The sequence below is a fragment of the Lissotriton vulgaris genome, chromosome 7 (genome assembly GCF_964263255.1).
Source record: "Lissotriton vulgaris chromosome 7, aLisVul1.2, whole genome shotgun sequence".
Classification (NCBI taxonomy): Eukaryota; Metazoa; Chordata; class Amphibia; order Caudata; family Salamandridae; genus Lissotriton; species Lissotriton vulgaris.
The window spans coordinates 375,915,991-375,934,144 of NC_141695.1; the positions used below are offsets into that span (position 1 = coordinate 375,915,991).

At 46.0% G+C, this 18,154-nt stretch overlaps 1 protein-coding gene across 1 annotated transcript in view; it reads left to right on the forward strand.

The window, feature by feature from the left end:
• Positions 1-18,154, forward strand: part of LOC147701678 (uncharacterized) — a 415,435-nt gene that overhangs the window by 314,963 nt on the left and 82,318 nt on the right. Inside the window, exon 5 of the mRNA XM_086930313.1 lies at positions 4,684-4,956. Coding sequence (XP_086786439.1) covers positions 4,684-4,956 — 273 coding nt within the window. The remainder of the gene's footprint in view (positions 1-4,683; positions 4,957-18,154) is intronic.

Sequence of the window (18,154 nt, forward strand, 5' to 3'; positions counted from 1 at the left end):
GCCATTCTGACTTCGCCTCTAGGGTCTCCCTCCTGGGCCCTTCGTTGGGTAGGCTCACCGGATGCTCCTGCGCTCTCTGCCGTGTCGCCTTGGCCCCTGGGACTACCTGGGGTATTGTCCCTCGCACTTTGCGCGGTCTGCTCACTCTTCCCCCCGTCCTCTAGCTTGGGGGTGTCTCCCTTGGTTGCCAGGTTGCTGGCTGGGGGCTCCTGGAGTCTTGGGCCACACTAACCTGACTATTAAGGTTGGTGTTTGGGTCCGTACCGTGCTGCTGCGCTGCTGCCACGCCCTTTGCTCTTCCTTGTAAATGTCCTGCCTTGCTGGCTCGTGCGTGTGGATTGCGGGGGATGTTCGCTGTCGTCCACTGCGCCTGGTGGTGTTCGGATCCCACCTTCGTCGCCACTGTAATGTCCCTTTCTTCTCCCACAAGTACACGCTGAGGTAGACTGAAGTAATAGTTCTGGGTTTATTCAGTTATACAAAGTGTTACAGAGCTAAGGGCGCCGAGCGTCTAACTCTCTCCAGCTCCGGTCGCCAACTCCCGTTTCCTATGTTCGCGCCTTTCTTCTTACGTCTCTGCGCGTGCGCGCCTATCCGCTCCAGTCTATGGCGTGACGCGTCATCGCGTATACGCGCATAGACTAGAGCGCATACCACACATTACACAAATAAAAGCATATACCTTGCACAGGCCAATTTATCACAATGACCATCTAAAACTAGAGTAGCCTGCATAAAATTGCATGAAAACATTATACAACCACAGCATCAGAATTACACAAGGCTTGTTCTGATAATTATTTTAACAACCACCTTAATGAATTTGCTGGCATGTCGCAAAACGCAATGTTTAATTCAAACACAAATCAACAGAACCTTTACTAGAGTGAATCACATATTTAAGATAGGTAGGTTTAAGCTAGCCAGCGCTAGATAAAACTTTGCAAATAAATAAATAAATGAATAAGCCTGACAAAAACATTTTCATAGACTTTGACCACAGTTGACAGTCCCCCAACTTGGCAGGGAAGTTATTTATCCAAATCCCCCCATAGAAATAGGTTAGAAAGTAAACGTAGCCTGGTTATACTCAGTGCCTGCCAAATTGATACTCCTAGATCATTGTAGGCTATCCCGCTCTTAGAAGAATGTAGGATGATATGGCAAGAAATTCTTTCTCGCCGAAAATGTATCAAAGCCCTTCAAACTAGAAATGACAATAACTTGGTTGATCATGAAAGCTTTAAGGTAGAAGTGGGTCATTCCTATTACCGCTCTCAAGTACTTTGAATTAGAGAGACCTAAAACTTTTTAAAGATTTCACATTGCACTAGGTGTAATCACAAGTTGGCTTTCCTGCGAGGACATTCATAACCAAGCATCCAGTCTCTCAGTGGATTCAGCTTTGGGTTCTAGAGTTATTTTCTCTAGGCCAAAAATTAAATGAAGTAAGAGGGCGCTGCTGGTGGCAGGCGTTGTTAAATGGTACAAACCAATCGGCAATAGAAAAATGTAACAAAATAAATACATTTTTGAAAACTGTCATATGTTAAACTGCTTCAATATTTTTAGATTGTACACACATAAAATTAGCTTAAAAAAGTCCAGCCTGGCCGGAGGAATGATTACAATGTTTTTTTTTGTGCCATTAAAACATCAACTTTTTACCTCCACTTATCTGCAGAAGAGTAGGCTTTTCCTTTACATTTGCATGTGTTTACCTGGTTGACTCATTCTAACTTGCCATCTACTTTTCGAGTAAATGTTAGCTTTTGAATGATTTTTATAATGTTAAAAAACTTTTTGATATTCGAGTAAGGTTGCAGCTTCAGAAAGTGGCTTTTTTTTGGTCTACCCTGTTTTCTTTTCTGGACTTTTGACCTTCACTTTATGGGGCAGATTTACAAGCCCCTTGTGACATCTTTACAACACCGTTGCGTCACTTCTGTGATGAAGCGGCGTTGTAAACAATGCGCTACTATGCGACATATTTACACTGTGACGCATCTAGTGAGATGCATCACATTGTCAAGCCCTGCGCTACATTATACCTGCGTCAGGTATAATGTATGCAGGGTGAGCGTTCCATTGCAGGAAAGCCTCGTAAAAGTGACACAATGAAATCTACAAGACTTTACTACTTTAAGCAGGTGTAAGGAGTGACGCAGCATGTTAGGTATAGGCTGCCCCTGAGCATTGCTTGAGTTGCGTCGCGCTTGCGACACGACACCAGTAATGCGCTGCCCTTACGACAAAAGATGCGACACGCATCGGACTATCCTTGCGCCACGATGAGCTGCATTGTAAATAAATAATCGTCTGTGGTGGCCCAAGGGTAGTTTTATGTGTCACATCTTTACTGGCGCATCACTGCTAATATGCAGAGATGTGCCAGTCCTTGTAAATCTGCCCCTAAAAACCTTATCCCCACTCTGACGTAGCCCATAATAACTTTGGGCCTAACTCAAAAAAACATTTCTGCGTGAATGGGTAACACATTCAAAAAATATTTTTTAAATCCATAGATGTTGTTTTTGTACTCATGAAATTATTAACTCATACACAGATGTTTGTGTGAATAAATCCGCTCATTGGGAGACGGAGTTAACTTTCATGACATGTTTTGAGTATTCACAAGCTCCTCTCTAGCTCCATCCAAGCCTGGAAAAGAGTGGAAATTTGCTCATGAGAGTATAACGTGTATTTGTAAAGAGCATGGTCGGGTCCTCCAGGAGTTTCCTGACCTGAATAACAGACGCTTATTTTTACTCAACTCAATGATGCTCATGTTATCGACCATAGAAGAATGAAAGGCAGCGAGGACATGCCACAAGTTGAACCTGTGACTATGCACTCAAAAAAATAGATCCATGCAGTGTATTCCTATGTTGAGTGACTCATCAGTCCTGGATATGCCTGACAGTGGCAGGAATAAATCAGACCTGGCGCACCTGACAACGCTTTCCCACGCGGGAAGAGACTAGGAACACATCTGAAATTGGTGACGATGTAGCAGAAGAGTTTGCTGCACAGGGAAGTTTTCTCCATGTGAAAAAGGAATGAAACATTAGTAGGCAAATTTTAAGATGTGCATTTTTTCATACAAGAATGAAGTTCACAAAAGGTTTCCTGGAGTATGGCTGAAAACCATTGACGGTTTCATTTTTTCAGGTGAGTTTCTGGAAACTATAAATCTGGCCGCATCACAAGGCATAGACCTCTGGGTACATTTGATAACTTTCCGTAAGAATATAAACACAATGGGTCAGATTTACATGCTCCTTGCAACACTTTTGCGCTGTCGTTGCATCACTTTTGTGACGCAGTGGCGGCGAAAACAATGTGGCCATCTAGGGAGATGCGTCACGTTGTAAAGCCTTGTGTCACATTAGACCTGAGTCAGGTATAATGTATGCAGGGTAGGCGTTCCAATGCAGGAAAGCCTCATAGAAGTGATGCAGTGAAATCTACAAGATTTCACTGCGCCACTTCTAGGATGCCACTTTGTCAAAACCTGACGCCTGCTTGAAGCAGGCATAAGGAATAACGCAGTACAAATAGTATACGACTCCCCATGCATTGCTGGACTTGTGTTGCTTGCTTGCAACACGACTCCAGCAATGCATACCTATTGGGGCCAACAGATGCGTCAGAATTTCTGACGCATCTGTCAAGCCTTGCACCAAGGTGGCGCACAGGTATTGCAGGCTGGTGCAGGGAAACTGACAAATCTCTACAAATGCGATTTTTCTTGTAAATCTTCCCCAATATCTTTAGAGTAATGTCAAGCATTACCTAATTGAATGACAATAAGCATATTATGCAAAAAGATGAGCAGACCCATGAGTTGGTTCTCTATTGGACATGTGGAGGTTTTGCGGCTAACGATACGCAGAAGCTGCTTAACATGGTTTAAGGGCTGGAGAGAAAATAGATGTATTGACATTTAAATGGCATAACTTTTAATATGGTGGATGGTCACTATAACACTGCGATATTTCGCATTACAAAAATAATGTAATCACTATATCGACATAAACACTTCATCATAATTAGCTATAGAGTAAGTGGATATGAAGTTAAGAATAGTAAATATATACATTCCATAATGATGTGGTTTTTTGTAAGGCGATATTAACAACCTCAGCATAGCGCCATGCAACAATTAATGAATGCTAAAACAAAGAAAATATGAAAAAAAGGTTTGGAATTGCAGAAAATCTATTGGGTAAATAAGGAATTCAAGTTGTCACAATTGGAGGTGCCTTATAATAAGCATGTGCTTCCTTGACTTAATTATCCGGCAATACCCTGTAAACCCCAATAAGGTTAAGCTTGAATTTCAAGCTTTTAGGCATAAAGGCATGAGGTGTACCTGTGCTTGAGAAGCACTTTACCAAAAGAGGAATCCATACCAGGCTTGCTGAGACCACCGACCCCTTTACTAATGGGTACATAATTAACTGGCCCTTAAGCTCTGGTACATTCTGGAGGTTCAGAAGAGGTACAGGACATGCAGGGGTTCAGAAGACCAGGAAAATTAGTTTGCAATCACAATGTCATAAAGGTTACACAGTCATTGACCTCTATTGGAATTAGATTTATCAATAGGCGCTCATGATTTACAATAGCTCTAGTTTGTTAACACGCACGCTTCTTATATTGACATTTTTCTTCCCACAGTACCAAATCCACCAGAAAATATCTCCTCCTCAAGCATCAGTGAACGTGGCCTCCTTCTCCATTGGAAAGACCCAGATGATATAGCTAAGGATCTTTACTGGTACCGCGTGAGCTGGGAGAGCCAGAACTATCCACTGGGTAATCGGACAGCAGATATTCAGAGGACCAGCCTCTATTTACGGGACCTGAACCCCGGGAACCTGTACCTTGTGACCATCTACTCCTTCATTGATGATGTGGGCAGCGTTGCAAGTCCAGGATATATCCAGACGTGTAAGCTTTTAGAACCTTAATCTCTGTCTTGACAAATTGGTTTTGCCTTAGGCTTGCTCTCTGCCATAGAGAGATTTGTTGAGATGCTAGATACATTTGCAGTGATTTGAGCTTGTCTCTTTACTATCAAGCTATGATGACTTTGTAGGCAAGGAAGCAAGGCTTTAAAGTAAGGAGGATAACTAAGTAGTAACTTTGGGTCTAAAGTCCAAACACAGTAAGGCACAGGTCTGTACTGTTGACAGCTCAATATAGAAGTTGCAGGCCTGCATCTTTATACTTTATCATGTTAGGAAATCCACTATTGTGCTTTGCTCTTTTCAGCCGAAGTTACAAGGATGAGATCCATAACTCAGAATTGGCCAGCCCAACAGCATCAATTTTGTAACTATCATGTAGTGAAAAGTGTTTTAATGTGTAATATGGGGGAGAGGAGAAGACAGGGAATTTAGTTTTATCTCTGTATATTTTACCATATTGTCATGAAATTGTGCCGTAAATGAAATTCGTTTTCTAGGTAATTTATTTGATTAACATTTTATTATGGCATGCTGATTGTATAGCTGTATAAAGGGCATGAAAAAGTTGTTGAAATGATGCCCCAATTTACCTTTCCTTATATGACTTTAACTGCCTTAATGTAGCGGTTGTTTTTTGTATTTTGGTACATAGCTTGGGCAATCGGATGTAAAGTGTCAGCTATTTGATTAAATTAAATGCCATTTGCGTGTTTTTTTAAATGTAATTTTTATCTTTTTTATAGATAATTGAGATATTTTAATTATTCAATGTCTGTATTTGTCTAACAATGTTTTATGCTTCTATCTTTTAATGATGAGGACCAAAATGTTTTTGAACTTTCAAAAAATGATGATGATTGCTTAGATGTTTTAAATAAATATCTGAAATTAACCCTTTAGAATTGACTCGATTGAAACCGCAGTACTATAACCTCCTCCCAGTCAGTACCTAATAATATACAACCATGCATGAAGAATATAATACTACAGGGGAATTAGTAGCCTCTACTCTCAAATAATACCATTCTAAGGTTATGATTAACAAAAAAAAGGATAAAGTTACAAGTTTGTATTCATAGTCTCCATCATATGCATTTTCATTAAATCCATAAACCCTGAATATATTCTCCACTTTGCTGGATCTCTGAATATTCTTCATAGAGTAATGTCTCTCTTTTTAAATACATCTCAAAAACATTTTCTATATGTGCAACTGAGCATACATTTATTTTTTTAAATGAAGCTTTGAAAAACTCTTTTTATTTGCCGTTCTTGGATGAAGAAATAATGAAAGCTGGACAGAAAAGCAGCAAAGCCTCACCAAGAGGAAAAATGTTCTGTCACTTGATGACACCTATGCTTTTCCATTCCCCCTCAAAGTAGTGTGCTGTCAGTTTGAAAGCATTTCATTTTCACAGTTTGTTGCATCTTGTAGGAGTCTTAACCTGAATTCCATTTTCTTTCCAATGACTTTACTGTTTTGCCAATTGGATTATTTATGAGTTCAATGATGAAGAGTTCAAATAAGTAACTTAGTAACTTTTTCCCAGAAGTTTGGGTGCAGAGACCCAAAAGGATGGTAAATCAGAGACAGATACAATGAAAATTGGCTAAAGAGATTTCTCAAATAAAACTTGGCCACCTTGGGTGATTGAATAAAGGCAGTAGTTTCTAGCAAATGTATGGGCCTCTCACTAAGAAGTTAATTGAAATGATAATACTGAAGACCTTGTTACGAGGGCTATAGCATTCACCATGCCTCTAGAGGATGCTGTTGTAGTTTGTTTAGTACCACGTTGTTATTCAAGATAAAATCAATCAGACAATGAATAAGAAAGACATTGCTAAGTCTGCTTCGATAGCACAATCTTCAACTAGTTTTATTTTATTTATTTATTAGGTTTTATATAGCGCGGACTTGACCCTTGGGTATCAGAGCGCTTAACATTTACATTTTGAGAATAATTTGAAACAATTGAGATACATAGCGAAAAATAGCATTGTTATAAATAATATTCCTGTAGGGGGGGCGTGGCTTGGACGCCGATGGCGATGGTCACCTGAGAGCTCGGCTCCGAGACTGAGCCCGCATTTATCCTGAATTCCGAGGGTTTTGGGGCGCCCCGACCCCCACAAATCAAAGATCGAGTTGAGGTCGACTTGGTGGGGCACCTGAGTGAACCCGAAAATCGATCGGACTGGTCGAAAAGCGAAGTTGCGGAGGACGCGGAGCGGAGCTCAAGATGGCGCCCGGACCCTCTCGATAGGCTTGCTGAGACCCTCGGCCCAGAAACGTCTTCCAACTCAGCTGGCGCTTTATCCACGCCTCATCCTTCCGAAAGGCGACCATTCGCCCGGCGGACTGGGAGGGTCCGGACACCGCGGACATCTCTGGACTGATCGTTAGCCGTTTTTCTCTCGGTGCCGGTGGCTCCCCGGCGGCCGGAGGCCTTGACCAGAAAAACAGAGCCACCCGCGACGATCAGCTGCATCCTACCGAGATCCTGTATTCGCCTGGTCCCAAGGAACTTTATGGGTGACACTACGACTTGGCCCTGCGGGAATCCCTGCCGCATTGGTGACTGCAACCCGAGGTCTCCCTTGTCCCAACAGGACCACGCCGATTGGCGCTGATCGCCCCCACTTCCCCTTTGGTGGCCTCCGGGGACCCAGCGGTGTTTCTCCCCGAGGGTTCGGAGTGGTGGCAGAACTCGGCGCCACCACGTCGAGGACGATCGAAGGCCCTCTTCACCACTGTAGCACACCGGGAGAGCAACAGCCGACGCCCATCATTGGTGGATAGCCCGCCGAGCCTTATTCTGTTGGGCACGTCCGCCATGGGAAAGCCGAGGGGACCTAAAGGAACCACCCCGGCCGCCTCGGACACGGAGGCACCGGACAAGGACGATCGAGGTGACCCGGAGAGTTCTGGAGGCCCTCACCTACAGCAACAATTCGACCGAGTCCTGGAGGCGATCGCAAATACGCGATCTGCTTTACAACAAGACATCGCCCAGGTTGCGACGAGTCTGGGCCTCTTCAGGGCGGACCATGGTAAGCTCTCGGACAGAGTCAAAGAGGTAGAGAGCTCGGTGAAGGTCCTGGAGCCGGCGCAGAAGACTCGGCGGCTACGATGAAGGATGCCCTGGCCCGAATCGGTGACTTGGAAAGACGGGCGGAGGACGCTGAAGGGCGTAACAGGAGGAATATTATTCGCGTGGTGGGCCTACTGGAAAAAATCGAAAATGGGGACATGGTGGCCTATCTAGAAGCTTGGCTCCGAACTGTGGTGGCACCGGAGGGTCTGTTCTCCTTCTACACGCTGGAACGTGCACACAGAGTGCCAGTGAGACCGCCACAACAAGGCTGCTCCCCGCGCCCGGTGGTGGCGCGCTTATTGCATTTTCGAGACAGGGATCTGCTCCTCAACGCCGCTAGACATAATGGCCCTTACCACGTGGAGAACAGCCAAGTGAACATTTTTCCGGACTATACCTACGAGACCCAACGGAAGCGGACCTCTTTCCTAGCGGTCAAACGTGAACTGCGGAGCGAAGGTATACAATACTCTCTCCTCTTTCCTGCGAGACTCCGCATCATCCTAGACGATAAGACCCAGTTTTTTGATACTCCGGAGGACGTTTGCACTTGGCTTGAGCTGTATAGGGCTGGCAAAGATGGCTTTGGATCCTCCTTCCAGTCGGCTTCGGAACCCAGACAACAGCGGCGATCCAAGAGACTTCGGAGTCGCCGAGGTAAACCGGGCAAACCCTCGACGGTAGAGACTATGGCTGAACGGCGAGGAGTGTTGGAAATGGTCTCCAACCTATCTGGCTCCCAGGGCGGCCCCATCGTCGAAGAATCGGAACCGGGCGGAGAGGGGGCTCACTCGGACACGGAGGACTCGGAGACTGATAGTACTCACTTGCCAGTGGTTACTCCGGACTCGGCTGAGGGCATGCTGGATGGGCAGGGATGAACTCGGGTGAGCTGATTCCATTTGGGCGGGGGTCTACCGCGGGAGGTGGAGGGGTTGCAAGACTTGCTGCTGGACTATGAATCACCGATGGGGTTGGGGGGCCTTGCTCTGCCTGATACCTATGATTTGGTGCTCGGTCTGGTCTCGGTAGTCCAAGACTCGGTGGCCCATTGCTGGTGCCCGGCCCGCACTCGGCCCTTAAGGCATACCTGCGGTGGCTACCGCAGAATTAGTCGGGGGACGGGGGTTGTCTGAGGGTACAGTTTGGATGGGAACTAGATGGTGCTATTTGGGTCCTATTCTAGGGTGGGTGGGAGGGGGTTTGGTTCAAGGGGAAGTTTGGGTGTTGTTGGGGAGGGTGTTCGCCTTTGGTGTTGACTTGAATATTGATTGCTCTGTGCCTGAGCGTTGTTGGGAGAGCCTGAGAGCGACAATTCGGGACAATGGCTGGGATCACTAATGTAAAATGTGTCACTTGGAATGTGCGGGGACTTCACACTATGTCTAGACGACACAAAATTCACGCTTATCTAGTGCGTAGAGGGGTGCAAATAGCTTTGCTTCAGGAGACACACCTCACCAAGGCGGAAGGGGCGGCGCTACAGCGTAGATGGAGGGGGCAGGTTTACTACACTACGTACTCAGCTTACGCGAGAGGGGTGCTGATATGGATAAGGGCTGGAACTCCCCTGCAAGTTTCTAAATCGGTGGTGGATCCAGAAGGTCGCTACGTGGCTATCTCTGGCACATTGGGGGGTAGGGCACTGAATATTTGTTGCATTTATGCGCCTAACATGGACCAGCTTGCCTTCCTCTCCGGGTTGTCGGGCTCCTTGGCCCATTTTCTATCGGGAACCCTCCTGCTGGGTGGAGATTTTAATTCGGTGGTGGATGTCGACATTGACCGCTCACATCCCCCCCTCCCGGACTCCCTGGTCCGACGAGTGGCTAAAGGCAGGGAGGAATGGCAGGCGCATTGGAGGCTGACGGATATTTGGCGTGCGCAGCACCCCGATACTAGAGATTATTCATACTTCTCTGGCCTGCACGAATTACATGTGAGACTAGATGGGTTTCTGGGGTCGGCGGAACTGGTGTCCGCGACTGTGCGATCTGAATACTTGGCCAGGACCATCTCGGATCACAACCCCCTCCTAGCGGATTTCAGTTGGTTTTTCCGGGGTCCCCAGCGTCCCTACTTGGAAACTGCGCCCGAGATGTTAGAGGATATAGTCTTCAAGGCGGACCTGGAAGATAATATCACTGACTATTTTGCGACCAATGGGGGCACGGCTGGGTCGAGGGCGTCGGAGTGGGATGCTTTCAAGGTAGTGATTAGGGGCTACTGCATATCCAAGAAAGTGGGAATGCGTCATATCATCCTCAATGACCTGGCCACTGCGGACCGGAAGCTCCGCGAGATGGAGCTTCGCCGCCCCGGCCACCCAGAACTTCAGGAACGTACTGCTGCGGCGAGAGATACGGTGGCAGCGGAGGTCGAACGACTGCGCTGTTTTGATTATAAGGCCTATACCACCAGATCGCTCACGGAAGGGGATAAATCTGGCGCGCTTTTAGCTTGGTTGGCCAATCCCACGCGCGGACCTCTCTGACGATGTCCATGTGTACCGCGGAGGGACTTGAGGTGCATACCCAACCGGAGATATTGGATTGTTACTTGCGCTACTACAAACAGCTGTACCATAGTAGCCTGACCCGAGATCCTACCCTGATCGATGATTATTTACAATCCTTAGAGATTCCCGCATTGGAACCCGACGTGGCGAAGGCCCTGGGCACCGATATAGAACTTGGGGAAATCCGTAACGCCATAAAGGGGATGGCGAGAAATAAGACCCCAGGCCTTGATGGGCTCCCAGTCGAATTTTACTCCACCTATGTGGACCTGTTGGCACCCCGTCTATTAGTAGTCTACAAGGAAGCGAAACGCTTAGGACGACTCCCCGGCTCGATGTGCGAGGCCTTGGTAGTTCCCCTTCTCAAGCCTGGTAGAGAGCCAGCTGACCCGGCGTCCTATCGACCGTTATCAATGTTAACGGTCGACTATAAGATTCTAAGCAGCATATTGGCTTCGAGGCTGCTGGGACACATGCGCTCCTTGGTGCATGAAGATCAGGCAGGATTTATCCCAAAACGCAATACGACCATGAATATTTGTTGCTTATTTTGTCTGCTGGAGGAGTCGCACTCTGAGGCCCTCTGCCCCTTGGTCCTTTCGGTTGACCTGGAAAAGGCTTTTGACAGCCTGGAATGGGACTACTTGCGCAGAGTACTACTGAGCTTCGGTCTGGGGGAAGGATTTGTCGGATGGACCATGGTGCTCTACGCCTCGGCGTCGGCCAGGGTGAGGGCGGGCCCACTGATCTCTCAACAATACCCGGTGGAACGAGGCACGAGGCAAGGGTGCTCGTTATCCCCTCTGCTCTTCGCGCTGGCGGTGGAACCACTAGCGTTATCAGTCCGGACCGGAGCCTTTTTCGGTGGACTGCGGACCTTATCTGGCCAGCACTACATTTCTTTATATGCCGATGACCTGTTGCTCTTCCTTGAGAACTCGAATAATGCTTTGGATGGGGCTGCAGAGGCTCTTACAACCTTCGGGGAGATCTCGGGCCTTAAGGTGAATTGGGCCAAGACTTGCCTATTTCCGGTTCGTAGGGGAGAGCCCAAGCCCGACACCACCAGGGGGATTAAGTGGGAACCTAGCTGCCTCAAATACCTGGGAGTATACGTGTACCATGACCCCGCCGATCTTCTAGGCGGCAATATTGCCCGCTGTATTCGCGCGCTGCGAGGCAGCATGGATTTCTGGGCTACCCTACCGCTTTCGGTGGCGGGACGCATAGCGCTGTTGAAAATGGTGGCATTACCCCGGCTGATATATTATTTTAGAGCGCTCCCGATTTGGGTTCCGCCGGCCACCTTCCGACTCCTGAGATCCATGGTGGTGGGGTTCCTCTGGGGGTCGGGCCGCCATAGGGTGGCACTCAAGACCCTGATGAGGCCAAAAGCGGAGGGTGGCCTAGTGGTGCCGGACTTTGAAAAATATTATTTGGCGGCTCAGTTGCAGTCCTTCACCCAGGAGATAGCGAGAGAGTTTCGAGGCCCGGAGGAGGGGAGGGGCAGGGAAATGCCCAGACATGTTATTTCCTACGTTGCACTACGCCAGCGCTTAGCCCTGCAAGACCTTACGCTCGAGGAACGGACTATTAGGTTGTGTTGGAATCGCGTCCACGCCCGGGGGAGCTAAAACTCCCATATGCACCGGAGATTCCGTTGGGGATGTTAACGGCCTTGCCGCACGGAGGAGACTGGTCGCGCCTTAGACATTGAGAGGATGCAGGATTTCAGTTAGTGGGGGACCTCTATGAAGACGGGGTGTTACTACCCTTCCAGGAGATTCTGGACCGTTTTGACGTTCCCCGAGATGACTTCCTCCTTCATACAGCTCTAATTAGAGCAATTCAGATACACTGGAGGAGTGGCATGGAGGAGCCACCAACGTCGCCGGTGTGCCAGTATGTTATGATGTCCTCGGGGACGGTCAAAGCAGTCACGTGCTTATATAATAGATTAATTAACGAGGGTCTACCCCCGCTCCCCACACTGCGGAACCGCTGGGAAGCCGACATAGGGAAGGAGATACCGGAAACGACCTGGACGCAACTAATGCGTCGAGCTTGGAAGGGCGCGCGCCACGCCCGGTTCCAATTGGTTCATTTTTATATACTTCACAGGGCCTACCTTACCCCGGCGAAAATCCAGCAATACTTCGCCACGGACACGGCAGATTGTCCCAGATGCCGAGCACCCGAGGCAGACCTCATTCAAATGCTGTGGTCTTGCCCAGCGCTGTCTTCGTACTGGCTTCTAATAGGGGACACTCTTAATGGGGTTACTGGGAGAACCTTGACTTTCGACGCGCGGTGGGGATCCTACATTGGTTCCCGCATACCCCTAAAAATAAAATCTCAAGCAAATTTATAGACTTAGGGCTCATTCTCGCTAAAAGAGAGATAACCAGGCATTGGAAGGCAAGAGTTGGTCCAACGGGAGCTAAATGGCACAACGAACTTCTGAAGTGGGCCACAGGGGAGAGCACTTTGCGATACCAACTGGCGAGGCGACAGCAGAATGAGAGGGCGTTGGAAACAGCATTGGAATGGGAGACACTAGTGCAGGCCCTGCGAGATTACAGCGCTTCCAGCGATTCCGAGAGTGATGACACAGCACAACTTAAGTCCCGTTAGATGTCCATAACTCTGGTCTCTACGCAGTTACCTAAGGTTTCTTCCCACAGGCTCTTTTTACACACACAACACACTGATGGCGGGGCGGGGCGGGGGGAGGGGGTTAGGCTGAGTAGGTATTGGGGTGGGTTTGTTCTTTTGGGTTGATTTAGAAAAGCAGACGAAGGTCGCTGGTTTATCCTGATCAGCCTCGACATTATACCGGATCCCCACCTGCGATTTTACAAACAGACGCCGCCCGACCCTCGGGTTGTGGGCTGAATGGCTGTGTACTCAAGGTGTTTCCTCACAGGGGATCGGTTGCTTTTCCTTTACACTGCAGAAATATCGCTGATCTGTCATGTAACTTTGGCTAATTCCTGCAATAAAAATATATTTTAAAAAAAAAAAAAATAAATAAATAAATAATATTCCTGTACATTACTTTCTTATTATTTTCAGCAAAAATAGATTTTACACTATATAACAGGTTCTGATGTGTTTTCCGTTATTTCTACAGCAGAACCGGTTTATGATCGAACCTTTGGGTCATAGACATGATGATAAAGTGTGCAGTCTCGTCTATGGAAGGAACTTGCCCTTTAGGAAGTTCTTTGCTTCCTTCTTGAATGTTGCTATGTTTGGAATGTTTCTAATGTTTGGAGGGAGTGAGTTCCAGATTCTGGGTGCTGTTCCGGAGAACGCTCTGTCATAGGTTTTCTTCCGAAAGATGGGTGGTTTCAACAGCAGATCTCTGGCACTCCCAGCTGGTCTGCTTCCACCTGAAAGCTCTATTTTCTGAGCTAAGTACCTTGGAGTTTGGTAGTGGAGCGCTTTGTGTGTAGTACATGCCAGTTTGAATTGAATTCTGGCTTCGTATGGTAGCCAGTTTAATGCTTTCAGGTTAGGTGAGATATGGTCGTATTTTCTGGTTCCAGTAATGAGTCTTGCTGCCGCATTTAGACATGCTTTTAATGGAGATGTGGAAATTTTCGATAGACCTGCTAGAGTTGTACATCCATATTCGATCCTTGAAATAACTAATGACTGAACTGCCAGTTTGAGGTCCGCTGTAGAGATGAGTGGTTTCATTTTTCTAATATAGTTCAGGTGAAACTGGACACTTTTTGTCATTGACTTGATGTGGGCTTTCATGTCAAGGTTCTTATCAAGCATGATTCCCAGTGACTTTGCAGATTCGACTAGTGTAGCGGTGCAGTTTAGTGCTGTGCTCAATTTGGCCAGTTCCTTAACTTCTGTGGATTTCTTAGGTGGTGAAATGAATAGGAATTCAGTTTTTTTTGCGTTTAGTTTCTGATGATTGCTAGTTAACCAGTGTAGTGACATTCTCAAGGCCTCATTCATTTTCTTTATGTCTTCCAGTGATGTTATCTTGATGTAGATCTGAGTGTTATCTGCGTACATGTGAAAAGATGTGCAAGCATCTCGGAGAATTTCTGTGAGGGGTTCAACATAGAGGTTGAATAGTGAAGGGGATAGTGTAGATCCTTGAGGAACTAAAATCGAATTCGGGCAAGATGGGGACCGCGGATGATTGACTAAGAATCTTTGAGTTCTGTTCTGGAGAAAGGATTCAAACCATTTCAGAACAATTTCAGATATGTCTTGAAGCCTGGCTAGCAATTTTTCATGGTTTACTGTGTCAAAGGGAGACAACAGGTCAAGAAGGACTACTATGCAAGGTTGATTGTGATCTAGGGCCTGCAGCTCATAATCCACTATGTGTAAGATTGCTGATTCTGTACTGTGGCCTGATCTGAATCCGATTGACAGTCGTCTAGCAGCTTGAAATTGGCGATGTGGTTGCTCAGTTGATTTTGTTCACATTTCTTGATTAGTTTGGCAAGTATTGGAATATTGGTTACTGGGCGAAAGTTATTCGGCTCTGTTGGGTCCGCTGGAAGTTTTTTGATGATGGGGATGACTTGACCAGATTTTAGACATTCAGGATGATCCCGTGTGACAGTGAGGCATTTATTATCTTTGTCCATATTGGGACGACGATATTATTGATTATTTTAAGACATTTAGAGCGGAGGGGGTCATTGTAGTGGTTATTAAAATTGATATCCGATAGTTTTGTTGATGGTATTCTGGTCATAGAGCTCGAAGGTTGCCCATTGTGCCTTGTTTTTCAATCCATCATGATCGTTTGTCGTGGTAACAATGTTTTGTGTTGGTGGTTGTCTAGGACGGTTGTCGGCTGCCAACCTGAGCTCTCTTTCTAGCGTATTGGCCTCATCGGTGAAGAAAGTTTAGAATTCTTCGCAGCTCAATTGAGTTTTAGTAGTTTCTTGTGCAGATTTAGCCAATTTGTTCGATTGTTGTTTTAACATCTCGAATAGGTTCCGTGGTTTGTTTTTGGTGCTGTCTAGTTCCGATCTAAAGAATTCCTTCTTGGAATTGAGTACTTTTTTGTTGTACTCGATTCTGATCTTTCCGACTGTTTTAAGTTGGGAGGAAGATGGGTGCTGTATCCATTTTCTTTTTGCCAGTCTCAGTTTACACCTATCTTCATTCAAAGACTCATTAAACCATGGATTTTATCCTTCTCAGATATTCTTTTTAGTTTTAGTGGCATGGTGGAGTTGACTAAATTCGTCATTGGCGTAGTGTAGTGCTCAGTGAGTTTGTTAGCATTCAGGAGGCTGTTAGGCGGATTTAGTTCCTTCTCACATCTTGCTATTAGTAGCTCAATATTAGGGTCTTTGGTGTCCCGGGTTCATTTTTTTATTTTGACAGGTTGCGTGGTTCTGCTCTTTTTTATTGTGGGTATCAGGAAGGTTATGGCATGGTGATCTGACCAATCACAAGGAACAATTGATTGTACTGTAATGTCTTTACTCCTTGAAATTATCCAATCTAAGGTTGCCCCTTTCGAGTTGGTTGGTTGTGTGCAGGCTTCAGTAAGGTTTAGATCTGTTAGAAAGTATTTTAGTGCCATGATCTGTTTGTCATTATTGTCATCCCAGTGTAAATTGAAGTTGCCTAGGAATATATTATTAGTGTGACTGTTCGAGTTACCTGTGATCATCTCCATTAGCTGTTCAACGAAAGTAGCATTATTTCCTGGTGGGTGGTAAAGCGCATGCAGGTTGTATCGTTGATTGCCTGGAATTCTTACGTTGAGGCCTAGGTATTCACAAGATTCGAGAGGGTCGGATTGTATTTGGTTGATCTCTATATCCGATCGGTGAATGCAGGATATACCGCTACCTGTCTTTTTTCGTCTGTCTAATCGTACAATGTTATATAGAGGTGGAACCAGAAGGTCCATGAACGGGGAAGAGGATTCTGTGATCCATGTTTCTGTTAGGATTGCTACGTCTTTTCTGACTAACAATGAGGGCAGCGATGTCCGAGGCATGTTTTGCTGCGGACCGACAGTTGAGACGTAGGCATAGTGGTATTTTCCCTGCGCAACTAGTGTTCATTTCATGAGTAGTGGTGGATAGCTGGACTTTTTGTAGGTTGTTATGGTTGGGTTTCCTATTCTTAGGCCAAGATATTCTATCGGCATCAATCAGGACTGACTTAATTTCTTCCCCTCTGCTGCTAGCTTCCGGCTCATATGATCGTATTATGGTTAAGGTTTCTTCATCTGATAGGTATTTAAGATTTCTGTCTGGTCGGTTATGCCTATTTGACAGTGGCATGGTTATCTCTCTACTCTGTTCTTGAGAGCTATGCACGAGTTTTTGAATGTATTAGATTGTGGCGTGGGTGCTTACCGTGATTTCCATTCTTTTTTCCAACACTTGTAATGCATTTAAAATGTCATGTGCCATATTATCCACTTTTGTTTGAAGGGCTTCAATTTCTTTCTGAGATTGTGAAGATATTTTGGGAATATGTGTCTGCCTATTTCATGTTTTGCTTTTGTCCTGGGGCTTATGAACTTTGGTTTCTTAATTTTTCTTATTTTTGTCGTTGGTTCGGGAGTTAGTGTCTTCTCTGTTTGTGGAGTGGGATGCGCTCCCTGAGATCCGCGCTCTTGATCTTATGTTACGGGAATAAGAGATTCTTAAGGTCCCTGATGTACTTTGTGAGGATGTTGATTGAGGTATACTAGGGGTGTTAGCTTTCACATCTTTTATTTCTTGAAGGCGTTTCCCGTTGACTATCCTACGTGTAGGAGAGTTTTCATCTTGAGATAAATGCTTAGATTCTTCTCGCTGAGGAGTCATCAGATCCCGGGATAGAGGTGTTGATTCTTCTCGCTGAGAAAGATGCGTTGACTCTTCTCACTAAGGTGGCGTTATATCCCTAGATAAAGGCGTTGATTCTTTTCTCTGAGATGGCGTCGGGCGGTATTGGCATATGGTGTAGAATTTTCACCTGTCTCGTCTAATGAGCCTCCTGTTAATATTGTCCCATCGACTGTCCTACTTGTAGGAGAATTCCAATCTCAAGATGGATGCGTTTATTCTTCTCGTTGATGTGGCTTCAAATCTCGAGATATAGGCGTTGATTCTTCTTGCTGAGGTGGCGTTGGAGAGGTATCTCGCTGAGATGGCGTCGGGAAGGTATTGGCATATGGTGTGGAATTTTCACCTGTCTCGGTATCATTCCCGTCTAATGAGCCTCCTGTTAATGTTGTGCCTCGTTATATCATTGTAGAGTGTGGATCTATAGGGTCTCTGAATGTTGCGACGTCTGTGGAGGTATTGTTGGAGGTGAGTAGTGTGGTCTGTTGTTGATTAGAGAGTTTAGAGTTATCTACACACCCTTTTCGTTGTTAGCTGCTTGTATAAGTACAACGCCATTCTTGTAGATAGTTATGTATCGATCCGCTCTTAGTCTTGGTGACGGAATGATCTTAAATTTTGTGCCATGTGGAATGTTGTTGGTGACTTTTAAGTTAAGCATCTTCGAAATTATAGTGCGCCATTTAGCCATTTTTCTGGTGAAAAATATCAAGTCATTAA